General features: G+C 39.9%; 1 protein-coding gene across 2 annotated transcripts; it reads left to right on the top strand.

The window, feature by feature from the left end:
* Positions 1-94: 94 nt before the first annotated feature.
* On the top strand, positions 95-13,185 carry EAF2 (ELL associated factor 2). Of its 2 annotated transcripts, XM_041473466.1 has the most exons (6): positions 95-265; positions 2,571-2,665; positions 3,343-3,479; positions 4,252-4,397; positions 7,679-7,945; positions 12,349-13,185. In XM_041473466.1, the coding sequence occupies exons 1-6, from the start codon at positions 163-165 to the stop codon at positions 12,393-12,395; spliced, it is 795 nt and encodes a 264-aa protein (XP_041329400.1). In that variant the 5' UTR covers positions 95-162; the 3' UTR covers positions 12,396-13,185. The 2 variants fall into 2 exon arrangements, with proteins under 2 accessions (XP_041329400.1, XP_041329401.1); XM_041473467.1 differs by lacking the exon at positions 3,343-3,479 and having other exon boundaries at positions 241-265.
* Positions 13,186-14,314: the final 1,129 nt, after the last annotated feature.

Genomic DNA, 14,314 nt, shown 5'->3' with positions numbered 1-14,314 from the left:
GCGCTCGCTGACCAATCCAGCTCGGGGGAGGCGGGGCTCTGCCCGTCACGGCCTATCGCAGCCCGCGTGGGCGGGTCCCGCCGGCCCGGGCGGCGTGAGGGATGCTCGGTGCGGGCGGCGGCGGCGGCCCCAGGGCCCGCCATGGTGTGAGGCGCTGCCGCGATGAACGGAGCCGTCCCGTCGCTCTACGACCCCAAGGCGCGGGTGCTAAAGCTGGGGGAGAGCTTCGAGAAGCAGCCGCGCTGCGCTTTCCACACCGTCCGCTGTGAGTGCTGGGGTTGGGGCAGCTCTCGGGGGCTGCGGGGGCCGGGGAGGGGTTCGGCGGCCGCCGGTCCCCGCAGTTCCCTGGAGGGCGGGGGTGGCTGCGGCCACGCTCGGTGGCTGTCTCTGTCCCGGGACTCTGGGGCGCAGCTGGGCGCTGAGTGTCGTGCAGTGCTGGTCCGGGATTTCGGGAGCGGGGCAGGTTTCAGTCGGTGCTGGGAGCACGTACGGCCATTGTATCCTAGAGCTGCCCCTCGCTATCCGCTCGGCGCTAACTTCGCTTTTTATGCCTTTTCCATAGCGTCTCCCTGCGGCTCTGCTGGAAACAGAGCTAAGCAGAACCTGTGGCTCTGCCTTCTTTCCTTGCGCTCAGTTTTTAGAAGTTCCGTGCAATTCAGCAACCAAAGGTTAAAGGCAGGCGGTGTTAATCACGGAGCCAGTACGCCCTCCCTGAGTACATAATTACTATCTAGAGAGGTGTGTGCTCAAAGATTCTGAGGGTAGCTAGGAAACAAATGCTCCCAGGATTATAGTCCTTGGTAATTTAGGACTGCAGCTTCTGGTTTTGTTGTCTGATTATTTATATATAGACTGATATCCCCAAGATTCAGAGAACGTATGTTCTCTGGAGAGTGTCCAGTGTGCAAGATGGGTAATGTGCTCTCTGTGAGCAAAGGGAACAGCACTTAGACAGATTGTCTCCAACTGTAGAAGCAGAGGTGAGGGGGGGAAAGAAAGTTATAAATGGATTTAAACAAATGCTGCAATTTGAAATTTACCCTAATTTTAAAGAGGACTAACAACCCCGTCTGGTACCTCCTACCCTTAGAGTTTCATGCTGACTCTTGTAATGTGATGATTTGTTCTGAAATCTGTTTTGAAATCTCTCTTCCTTTCCAACAAATGAGACATAGAAAACTGGCATGTTCATCAGTTCTATCAAATGTACATTCAGAAGAAATATCCTCCAACACCTGACTTTTTAAAACGGTTGAGTAAAAGGGAAAACAGCTGTTGGTTAGAAGTTAAGACTGGAAGTATCACTATCTTCATTTTCTCAATTATTAATAGCCAGTGGCCATATATAAAAGTAAATATTCTCTGATTTGATGAGAAACTTTGGAACAGTTGCATGCTTATTCCTGGAGGACGACATTTCGGGGTTAGCAGGGGCTGTCACCTGTGTCTGAGCTGTGAGCACGGCCCTGCCCACCAGCTCCCGCAGCCTGGTTTTCCTGCCCGGTTGGTGTGCTGGCTGGAGCCGTGCTTCCCAGCTGTGGTCTGTGCCGCCTGGCCCGTGGCTGCAGGCCGAGTCAGGGAACTGGGAAGCTCCCCAGCTGCAGGAATGCCGCCGTCAGTGACCAGCATCGTGAGCTGAGGCAGGCAGCGAGGCGAGGAGCGTGTGCCGGCCCATGGGTCCCCTCCGCCTTCTGCGGCGTGCGAGGCAGGGCAGCGGCATCCCGGGGTGCGAGACTGGCCCTGCCGTACCTGGAGCCGCGGGCTCAACCCCGCATGTGTTATCACAGGCCTTGAAGAACCTCTTGATGCTATCCTGTCTCCCTAAATCGGCACAGGCAGAGTTTGGGCTGTAGCCCTTCCCAATATATTTGTGGTGGAAATAATACTTTGTAGGTAATGGTATGTGACAGAGCTGCCGTGCTGATGCCTGAACATATGCTCGTTTGCAATGTCTCAGACTTTTGAAAAGGACCAGAAATCAATGCCCTCTTTTGCTCAAAACTTATTTTAACAAGCCCTTTATATGCTGAAAAAACCAAAATGTAAATCAATGTTAAACTGGGAAGGAATTTCACTTTCAACAGTAATAACTATACTGAAACACCAAGTTTTTGTCAGGTTCTGACGTGCTCATTACAGTAAAGTTGGAAACAGAATGAGAAATGCATATTGAGGGTTGATGTTGGTCTTTGCATTTTCAGTCACTTGTCTGCATCTCCCATGTTTGCAATCAGCATTTTCAAGAACTATTTATTGTTTTTTTGAAAGTAATTACATGAGAATATACCTTTTGAAATATAACATAGCTTGTTTGGCTTCCTTATCCATTAAAACCTAAGGGTATTTTTCTAATTTTAACCTAAAGATTTAAACACTTATAATGAATCCTGAGAAAAGCTGCTTGACTTTGAATTCTATTGACTTATGGAATGATCTGCTCAGGGGGATGCTAGATGATACACTAGCAAAAAAGGCTTTTACTTAATAGACTCCAACTGCAATTAAGTGGTGCCTGCATTTATAAGATTCCTGAAAAGCCTGTAAATAATGTAATTTGTTTTTATATTTAGATGACTTTAAGCCTGCATCTATTGATATGTCCTGTGAAGGAGACCTTGAAGTTGGCAAAGGTGAACAGGTGACAATAACGCTGCCAAATATTGAGGTGAGTTGATGTGGCTGAAGAGTGGCGGGCTTAAAAGAATGATTTATGTTCTTGTCCTAAGTATATACCCTGACTGTGGAAGGGTATAAAGTTTTAGTGCTGCTTCAGAGCTGCCTAAGTGATTTTTAGAGTAGAAAAACAATTGTTCTAAGAATGTAAGATTACAAAAGACCCAAAGGTTAAACAGCTGCACTGTAGCTTTAAGTGTATTTGCTGCACTGGAAATATGCTGTAGGATGACCCAGAAGTGTTGCGTACACAGAAAAGCTTCATGTGTATGTTGGCAGTGTAAGTTTCCCCTTGGTATTTATTGCTCTAGTGCAGTTCTAAAGCAGGAAAGACTGGAAAGGGAAAATTTACTACCTGCCATGCTTTACTGCTCTGCTGATATGGGAACTGAAACCCCTTTTGGTGAGAGGAGTCCTAGAGAGAAATAAGGAAATATTGGGAAATAAACATTTAATCAGTTTCAAACTAAGCTAAGTGTGTAGAATCCAATTCCAGTCAAACACCAGCTGCTTTTGGCCATGGCTACTGTGAATCTAATTTGAATTAACCTATGACATTTTTAATGGCTAGAAATGATTGCTTGTAGTGAACTTGTCACCACTGAAGGATTGCTGTTTCTAAGAAAAACAACTACAGGAGTAACACTTACTGGACTTCTGATTTAATAGGGTTCAACTCCACCAGTGACTGTGTTCAAGGGCTCAAAGAAGCCTTACCTAAAAGAATGTATCTTAATTATCAACCATGACACTGGAGAATGTCGCCTAGAGAAACTTAGTAGCAACATCACTGTGAAAAAAACCAGGTGGGTGATTTACAGGAGAAACAGCTGTGCTTTACTCATTTTGAAAATCAATGTTAATGAGTCTAAATTGAGATATATAACTACGTATCACTATCTTTAGGAAAACATAATTTTAGAAAGTACCTGGTCTTGCTCAAAAGAGTGAAAAGCCTGCTTTCCCAGCAAACTGACTTCACAGCTTTTGCGTCATGACTGCAGAAGAAATCAAAATGTATTTTTTTGTTAACCAAAACATGTCATATTATTGAAAGAAATAGTAACTATTTTCTAAACCAGAAAATAGTTTAGAGGAAGAAAAAAACCCATCTGTTTAGCTATTAGTTTGCCTGCTGTCTTCTGGTTTGTAAATGAGGAAATAAAAAAAAAAAAAAAGAAAATTTTGTGACTCAGTAATTGTAATGGGTTTTTCTCACACCAAGTTTTTAAATATTTTTCTGCTGCTGAGTCCATCTAAGTAATTTCAGAAGAATCATTATTAAGTGATCCTTGGTAGCAAGGTACAAAACCAAATCAACGGACAAAATATTGTAAAGTTAATAGCACTTATAAAAATAATTTAAAACACATATACAATGTTAATAGTACAATATTAATATATTATGTGTATTAGTATAATAACTTACCTAAGAATCAAAAGCTGCTATTTAGAAAGGCATAAGAAATAATTCCATGGTACCATAACCCCTGCGTTCTTGCCTTTTTCCTTGCATCTTGCCTTCTAGTAATTAAAAGTGCCTTCTAGTAATTAAAAGTCGTTCCCTTTTACACACAGAGCTGAAGGAAGTAGTAAAGTCCAGTCTCGCATTGAGCAGCAACAGCAGCAAATGCGAAATGCAACAAAGGTTCCAAACAATGTTAAAAACTCTCCATCAAAGGAAAAAACGTTTCCATCTTCTCCTATGGATGATATTGAACGGGGTAAGCTCCACTGGCACATAAGTTTCAGAGATTTTGCTGTTAACAAGCAATTAGTTTTTAAGAGGTTTTTGTGACTGTATGTTGGTTTTGTTTTGCTTTGTGTTATTTGAGTTTCACACTAGAAGCTGATTATATAAGCAACTACACTCTGATATGGAACTGACCACTCTGGCTCAAGTGGGTAAAAAAGCAGCATTTGTAGCTTGCAACAGTAAAAAGAAACAGCTGAACCATTAGGCTTAATAAATGCCAAGGGTCCTGCTGCTGTCTCCTTGAGTCTGTCTTCCATTGCTACTTTAATCAAGTATACGCTTGGTTGTATTGTGGTACTGGAACTAAGTCACTTCCATTTTGACATTGCTGCTTGTTCTTTCTGTGCACTCAGCAAATATGTTACAGTACTTTACAACTCATCATACACTTTAAATTACCAGATAGAGCCTTATGGAAGATGAGGTTCCAATGAAAAAGACAGCTAAAAACTTGCATAAATCAACCCTTGAGCAGTGCTATGTACTCTTTCCTTGAGAGATTCTGGTTTGGTGTGACACTCATATTTCACTTAATAGGAGGCCTTATTTCCTTTAGGAGGACAAGGAAGATGGCAGGTGGTAATTACTTGCTACAGAAATGCTGACAGGTGGCAGTTTCATTGACTGGAACTGACATCTGCTTCCTAAGTTGTTCTGAATTCCTTTAAACAGAATTTTTTTTTAGATGCATCATTATGAAGATGGTTTTTGTTTCCATTTTGGTTTTAAGCTCTGACCAGAAATCTATATTGCAGGACAGTACTAGAATTCATCTAAAGTTCCAAAGAGGAGGGAAAAGTTGGGCACATGAAATAAAATTATGCCTTTTCTAGGTGGTCTGTTCTTTTGAGGGAAGTGGTGGTATCAAACACTGAAAGTCTCCAAAGTGACTGCCAATGTACCAAACTCTTGTGTAGTGCCAGTCCAATTTTGAGTACTATTTAAAATGTTGAAAAAATTAAAAGGATGGTAGAGATATTATCAAATCATCTAGTCCATCCTTTTGTCCTAAAGTCAGATTTCTGATGTAACTTTTAACCTGTTCTTAGAACCTTCCAATGACAGATCCTTGTACTTGCTGGCAAGCCATTCCAGGGCTTTGCTCTCCTTACTGTTTGGGTTCTCCTGTACAGATAGTCTGACAGCAAGCCTATTACTACTTTCATATTCATCATGCAAGTACAGAGCAGATTACTGTGCTGCTTTTGAGCAGTCCTTCACAGACTCAAACTGCTCTGTCTTTCCCATTCTTTATGCAAAATGACACCAGTTGATCCAATCTTTCCTTAGAAGCTTCCTTTCTAAATCCCTGATTTGTTGTCAATTTCCTTTAGCTTTCTTGCAATGGGTCCAAAAACTTGCTAAAGTATAGTCCCTAAACACATCTACTGAAGTTCTAGCAGTGCTGATGTGAGCAAGAAAGCTGCCTTACAGGCACTCTTTATCTTTATACACAAAGAACAAATAGTATCATGTCTGTAGTATCACAAGACCAAACAGTATCAAGTCATTTCCAGCATGAAGTGGTAGATAGGACAGTGTAGGGATGCACTGTAACTCTCAGACTCTTCAGAAGTGTTGCCTGCTTAATCATTCTTCATCCCATGGTTGTGTAACTGACCATTCCCGCTTAAGTACACTACCTGGAACTTGTTACTAACTTTGTTTTCTGGGGTGGAGGGGAAGCTCATTCTGCCATTATCCTCTAGTATATGTACTGCTCTTCCTTCACTGGTTAAAATTACTTAATTTAAATTCCGTCTGATTAAATTACATCAAAATTCAAGGCGGAGATCTTATTTCTTAGTTTTTCGTATTGGCCATTCACTTAAAATTTTTCTTATATTAGACATTGCTTAGGAGGAAATGGAATTGAATGCTCAGGACTTAAGTGGTGTCCTTCAGTTAGGTGTCTTACAGCTCCAGATGTGTGGAGGATCATGGTCTCTTATACACGTTCTTAGTAAAAGAAGGATGCTTATATCCTTCCAATTCTTATTTTCTTTCTGTTCTCCTTCTTTTTTTCCTTATGTTTGACTAGTTCAGTCTTTCATTGTTCTTTCTTTCCTAGCTTTGGGTTAATTTGTCCCTGTAGCCACAGCTGCACACTTAGGTTCCATTTTTCCTGAACACAATTTTCTTTTAGACAGGCCTGTGATAAAGATGGCCTTTCCTTTAGACTGGCCTTTGATAACTTAGATTCTATTTCATGGAAGTTTGTGTTGAAGATTAATCTTTTTATTCCTCCTCCCTTCTTCTCTTAAGCTTTACACTGTCTTCTTGCATCTTGGTGACATTCACCTTCAGCCTGTTCTGTACTGGGTGAATTTGAAGAGAGATGAGTTACTCTCCTTCTTGCTTTATTGCGTCTGCTATATCAAAGCAGTTCCTGAAGTACTCTAAGAGCTTGTAAGCCCATCTTAACAAATGTCTGGGTAGTTACAATCTTATATAGTGATGAACTTCTGCACCCTGTATGACTCCTCAAGTCCTCCCTCCACCATGATTCAGAGGTCTGTTTTGGACTTCTCTCAGCACTCCTGTTTTGCACAATTATTATGTGCACCCTTCAGCAAAGATTAACTTCCTCTGTATGTTGGACTGATGTCAGAAATGCATACTGTGCAGCATTATTTGCACCTCCAAATCTATAATGAAACAAGGATTTGGAGAAATCTTCCTAATATAAACTTTGGGTGGCTCTTTTGGATTCTTCATGCTTAACTTGATTTTGAGCAAAATGTCACAACATGGTCCAAACAAATGTATTGATTGCAATGCTGGATTGCTGGCAGGCATTTTGGGTGCAGCTGCAGACATCTCGCAGTGACTGATCTGTGGATTGTAACTGCAGTTTTTAGTCAGTGAAAGCCATATTTGGGGTGCTAAGGAAAACACAGAACATTTTCTGCTAGTTGCAGAAATTAAAGGCTATGTGGGCTGCATTACCCCATGGAATGCGGGGTTAAGAATTTGTGTTCACAGTCACCCTTGTTCTAACACTTGGCTTGAAAGGGAGAAAGTGCTCAAGCTATGAGAATAGAAATCCACATGACAGGCTGGATACTCACTTGTGCCCTTTTCTTTGTTCTGGAGATCTTTGGTGGGTTTGGTCTGGGGTTTTTTTAAAGTTGCTGTAGTGTGTTGATTTTTTTCCTGATGTCTGTTGATTTTTTTCCTTTCTTCCCCTCTTCCTTATATTTCAATTATGATGAACATAAACTGAGAAACAAATCATATTGTTTGCAGAGCTAAAAGCAGAAGCCAGTATCATGGACCAGCTGAGTAGCTCTGACAGTTCATCTGACTCTAAAAGTTCTTCGTCCTCTTCATCAAGCAGTGAAAATAGTTCTAGTGATTCTGAAGATGAGGAAATGAAGCCCTCTCTTCCGATGTCGATGCCGTATTTGCAGCCTCAGCCTACTGTGTCTGCCATACCCCAACAGGCTGTTCCTGACAAAGATGCCAGTCATAACAGATCCCAAGAGAGCAGCGGTCATATGATGAATACACTACGTAAGTACAAAGGCTGTTCTTTTCTTAGTGCACAATTCCAGACATCAAGATTCTGAAAGGAAACCATATTGTTTTTAAGTATGTCTCTGTTATAATTAAAACTGTGGGAAGTGATGCTAGGGTTTGATTGTTCAGCAGCAGGCTGAATTAGACACTGGGCTAGAAGGTTTGTGGTTCACAGAGATATTAAATTAAAGCTGAACCAGTTGAAAATATTTCCTAAGCTGTTCTGGCTTCCTCCCAGTTCTATACATTGGGACTGGAGAACAGTAATTTTGTATTGAAAATACTTGAACTAACAGGGCACTCCCTAAACATACGCTTATAATTTCTTGGATAGAACTATGGGAAGGATAGTATGGTTGCACTACTCTGAGTTACAGAAAAGATGGTGTATTCTGAGCTGTGTCTGTTACAATTACTTATGGCAGTGATCCACTGGCCAACATGGCAAAACTGTCCTTTGCATATAAGGAAGGAGGTGATTTGCTTTCAGGTGATATTATCTTATTCCACACATTCAGGCAACTAAAAATTTAATTTGAAGAGTAGCTGTGATGTTCAAGAGCGGTTGCTGCACAGTCTGGAATTGAATGCTCAATGTATTCAAAAAAAGGAAAATTTGAAAAAACTCACATAAAAAATAAAATCCCACTAGGCAGAGAAAGTAAAGTTCACTACCTAAATAACAGGAGTACTCAGACATAGAACTGAGTATTCAGCTATGATAACTCTTCCAGAATGGTTACATTTTTAGTTAGCTGCTTAGCTGCCAGATCTTGGTTTGAAGAGATTTCCATCTACCCTGGTTTGCAGCCTAAGATCGTTATGGTTTATCATTTATATGTAAACTTGTTATACTGAAATTTTAGACTCTGGCAGATCTACTTTTATTTCAGCTCTTAGTGGATAACATGAATGACAGTTCTTTTTCTTTTTTCTCTTTTTTTAGCTAGTATTTAAATACTTAAATAACCTGCATTGGTATTTAATTATGTACTGCATTAACAGATAAGATCAGAGTGAAAAGTCCTGTGACTTTGTGTGCGGAGAACTAAATGCTGCTTTCATTTTACTGTCATTTTACTGACACTGTTCACTGCAGAGAACAATGTCTTCATGTTTACAATTTGCGTAACATTAGAGTGTCACTTATTTCAACCCTTACTGACAAATGTGATTTCCCGTTCTCCACACTTTAAATTAAACTGTTATGAAAATGTGATTAAGCTTTATCCCCAGTGACAGAATCTCAGGTGGCAACACTTCCAGTGAGAAATACAAGTACAGGTGGCCAAGTCCACCAGTTCCAGCATAGGGAGAAAATGCTGCTTTTAAACCATGACAACATCATGACTGTTTCAGGGGGAGCTGGTGGCTTGATGTTGCTTGAGAATCATGTTGACAGGTAGAACCTCTGCTTGTAACCTTAGGCCTCTGAGCTTGCCCAGCTCTTGAGATTACTGCCATTTACTTCTATTATGCTTACAGATATGTTGCTGCTTAAAACAATTCCATCCCCAACTTCCAGTGCAGTTAACATTTAGAAGACACCTCCACTAGTTAAAGATCAAACCAGCTACTTCCAAAACTGCTCTTTAGCTCTGTTGCTGAGGGAATTTGGCAGGAGAGTGAAACCTGGAGAAACTAAACGGATAGCACATTGTTCTACTTTGAATGGCAAGAGTTCTCAGATTTTGTACAGTCATTTCTTCCATCTCAAATAAGGTTTTGCAAAAATAAAATACTGAATCAACAAATGTCAGCACAAGCTGCTTGCTTGTCTAATCTTGCTTTGAGGTGTGTGCTTATGTCTGTGACTAGTTTTGCACACCTCTGTAGAATTGGGGCCATACCAGGTAATTAGTGAAGTTTTTCTTTGACTTTCTGTGTGCAGGGAGAAAGTTGGGGGAAGCTTAGACAGCAGAGTTTTATCTTGCATGTAGAAATTATACAGTTGAAATTTTGTAGAACTTGGAAAATAGAGGAGGTGGTGTCTAGAGCATGGTAATGAAATACTTCTGTCAGATACAAATCTACGTCTTCAGGAATCTGGGGCTCAAGACTGCCCCTCACTCCCAAAATACTGCTTCTTCCCCTTTCTACCTTGAGAAGCTGATTACATAGGCTCACAGCTTGCCTTATAACAAAGTCTGTAAATGGTGACACTAATGAATCTGTTCTTCATGAATATTTGATCATATGTTGCTTTATGTCTACTTTTTGTTTAAACAAGGGTTATGTTAAACAAAGTAACTTTCCAAAGAAAACCCAGCATAGATGGGTTATTCTGCAGCCTTGTGTTAGGTACTTAGTATTCAGCACAACTTCACTTCTTTTGATGCTTGGTACAAACATAGCTGTTTTACTTTGACAAATAATTTTCCCTTGTATTAGTTTGGTGTTGGTGTGACCACTAAGATTTGTGAGACAGTGATCACTCCTGTGAGTTTCCCTGTCCCCTATAACTAGCAAGAATTCAGATGAATATATTACATTCACTTATTTAAAAACACAGGAAATGTAATTTGCAGTGCAATCTATTCCCCTAATTAATATTGCTAATAAGCAGCTGGCACCATGAAAACAATTCAGCAGTTCACCCTCACTTCATTGCTGCCTCATAAGTACAACAGTCTAGATGTTTCTTCAGGGTCCTCATTAAATGAGCTTTCTCTCTGGGCACCAAATCCATCTGAAAGCCACCAGCTCTAGATTGTGCTATTTTGCCCTCTCTCTGAAGGTGTTTTTCTGAAATAGGATTGCAAAAATGAGGCAGAAAGCTTAGCCTGAAGTAAATCCTAAAATATTAATTCTGACTCTGGAACTTGGAGTTCTTGCTTTTCCCATCTGCTGGTTTTCACAAGCATTGGTATTTTTGGCTGGTGTTACAGCGTTTGTGTAATTTCTATTAACTGTGTTGAAATAACTTTTGAAGGCTGCTGAAACACCATTTGGAAGGTTATCTTCTTGTTCACACTCCATGTCCTCCCATAAAGTAGCTAGTGCATAAGAGGGCTGGGATTTCTAAGAATTCACTGTAATTCTCCTTTGAGTGACAAATACATGAGTTAAATTTACCAATACCTTCTCTATCTTGAAAGATCTTTTAGGCTATTACATTGTTCTGAATAATTATTGACAAATAACTTGGTTTTGTTCTTTCTAAAGTGCTTTTTAAATTTATCTTAAAATAATCTGGCTGTAATTTTTTTCTCTATATAGACGATTGTAAAGAAAAAAGTCTACAATAATACTTTAAAGATTTTTGGAAACAACCATCTTGACTATTCTTTTCTTATATAAAGTGTTTTTGTTGTTGCAGAGAAGCACGTACCACTTTCTAAGCATTATTGATGACACAGTGGAAAACAAAGGAAGGCTAAATGCAGCCATGTTAAAGACTCCAGTGTTCTGGCAGAAAGGATATGCCTGAGAATAAAAGATCCAATCTGAGTCTTGTGGGGGTTTTGATGTGAGAATAGTGTGTTGACTCAGTTTTCTCAGTTTCAATTATTTTTCTTTTGTTTTTAGGCCATTTCTGCACAGCCTGAGATGATTTTTTTTTTCTTTTGTAATGGTTGTTTGGCAAGGGAGGTGTGGGTAAAAGCATACCAGTTGGAACAGACTCCTAAAAACGTGTGGGAAGTTGCGAGATATGATGTAGATTGTGTAGAGCATGCTGCTGTATTTTTTGTTAGCTATCTGTCATCCTGGGAAGATTCCCTTCCTCACACCCCCTGAGTTTATGGACATCCACAGCAAGCACAGTGTAGCCTTTTTACTTCCTGATTTTGAAATATATAGAGTGAGCCACCAAATTAAAGTGCTTTGTAAAATTTCTTTTGATGTTTTGTTTGCTCACTTGTTCCAAAACCAGTTTGAAATAGTAGGTCACTGATACATCTTTAAGTGGTATGTCAAAGAGCTGCTCTTCTTGATTGAGACACCACTTTGTTTTCAAGCACAGCTGAGTAGCATTCAGATGTGTTTCCAAAAAAACCCAACAACTTGTTTTTCGTAAAACTGCATTCACCAGCAGTTTTTCCACTTGTGAAACATGAAAATGTGGGTGGCAGAGATAGCTAGGTGTTGTCTTTTGTGATCTGGTGATGTTAAATAAATACCCTTGTGCAAATATGCTAATGGCTTCCTTGCCAAGATTTTAAAATTATAGAAAACTGATCTCTCTAAGGTTCTGTCACTGTGAGTTTGGTTCTACACCTACGTATTCTTTTATCATACAGTAGTTTGGGTTAAAAGAGACTTGAAAGATCATCTAGTCCAGCCCCCTTACCTGTTTGCTATTAGCTTTTGTAAGCCTTAATTGGGAAAGGGATTATCGTGAAAGAAGAAAATGGTTTCCTTGAAAATGACTAATATGTTGACTCTTTTTCTTCTAGGAAATGACTTGCAGCTGAGTGAATCTGGAAGCGATAGTGATGACTGAACAACTTTTTGGCCTTAAATGTATCACCTTTTTTTGCTAAATATGTCTTAGCATCTGTTTTGCACTAAGATTAGATTACCAGAGACTGGAATGAATGTCCTCAGTTTTGATAATAGACATCCTAATTTTCTACTGACACATCATGTCTGTTATACAGCAGCATTGATATCCTGTCAGTGCTATGGTTATGTGTTTATCTTTCAAATTACTGTATTTACAGTAAAATTGTGTATGATCTGATTTTGATTATTTTTGCCTCAGCCACCTGTTTTACTTGAAACTGATTTGTAATAGCTAGTTACTTTATATAAATAGCTATGAAATGGAGAAATTTCTGATATTTATGGAGGCAAGTTTCCTTCCTATCACTTAAATGCTGATCTCATAACTTTGACTTGGAGGGAGAGAAAGAGACAACAACTAAATGAGGTTTGCTGTGTCAGCTACACATTTTGTTCAGTTCACAGTTCATACCTTTAAGGAAACTGCTGAATAATGTGGTCCACTAGTGCAGTTACAGTTTACAATTGTTCAACACATTGCTGAATTCTTAATTTCATTATATAATGGGACTTTATATATTTCTGAGCCTCAAGATTCCTAAGGGAACTTGTCTGTTCTCTGCCTGTTTTATGTAACTTGAATAGGGCAGTCTTTTTACAACCTTTTTGTATCTAAATTTAGGTAACTGCAGAGACAGCAATGAATTTCATTCATTTAATTCTGTAACGGAAATCAGAAAATTTCTTTGTAGAAGTATAAAAGTAATTTAATAAAGCAAATGTTTATCATTTTCATGCATCAGATTCTGTTTTTACTGGTTAAGAATTCAATTTTCTACCTAAAGTAGTCATGCCAGTGAAGGGATCAGGTGAAGAAATAAAGCAGTGAAATAGTAGCTAGTAAGGACTCTCTAACCTGTCTACAAGACTGAAATGTTTGTTGCTTTTGTTCCACTGAGGTGACCCTTAGTAAGAGCTTGCCAAAAGTTTATGGTGATGCAACTGAATGTTTATTACAGATTACATCCAAGTGCCAGTGGGAACTAATACCATATTAGACGAGAAAAGGTCTTTTTTCATATATGAAATTATACTTCAAGCCTTAAAGAATTGAGGATCAGACTCTAAATTTCATCCTGTAATTTACCACTTAAGAGTTTTGTAACAGTAGCAAATGTCTGTAGGGTGAGTTCTGACAAGATAAGTCTGTTCAGTCTTGCACAGAAGTCTCCTTTGCTGGATTGCAGTGGTTAGATCACAGCTCTGTGTTTAAACTCTGAGGATTGAATCCCATATGTCAGCCTGAATGTGCACACATGGAAAAAACTGCACACTCAGTAAATGTATACAATAGATGGTACTAGAGGAGCTTATTCTCTGAACTCTGCTCTATCAGCCCAGTGAAATATGGGAAATGAAATGAAATATGGGAAATGCTACTTTCTGATGCTTCCAGACCTTGTGCTCTGCACCAGGTCACAGCTCGTTAATCTTCTGTCTTCCTAAAGTTGGTATTGTAAGAAGAAAAATGTTCTTGTGTTTGTAATCAAGGGGAAAAACTCATAGGTGAGCGGTGTTAGAAAAGGGCTAATGCTCAACCTTGAGGAAGGATGCTATGTAATAACCCCTGTAAGACATTGGAAACTCTTGAGGGAAAGAGGATTGAGGTCTCTCATAGATCCTAGCTGTTGGTGTGGGAACTGTAGCAGAGTACCTGGCTCTTGGGATGTGCTGCTGATAAAGTCAGCCAGGGCAGTGTGAGGAGCTGAGATGTTGCACCTTAGCACTAAGGAGCAGCCCTGTGTGCTAAATAAAGGGGTCTGTGATAATGCAGTGTCCTGAGCTGAAATGTCTTCTCTTTGCCTTCCCTATGCCCCAGTGGTTCATTTGCATCAAAGTCTTCCCTTAGGATGATGC

This window comes from Pyrgilauda ruficollis, unplaced genomic scaffold (genome assembly GCF_017590135.1).
Source record: "Pyrgilauda ruficollis isolate IOZ18807 unplaced genomic scaffold, ASM1759013v1 scaffold3, whole genome shotgun sequence".
In the NCBI taxonomy this organism is placed as follows: domain Eukaryota; kingdom Metazoa; phylum Chordata; class Aves; order Passeriformes; family Passeridae; genus Pyrgilauda; species Pyrgilauda ruficollis.
Note: the sequence above shows the minus strand (reverse complement) of the source record. Positions and strands in the feature narration are given on the sequence as shown.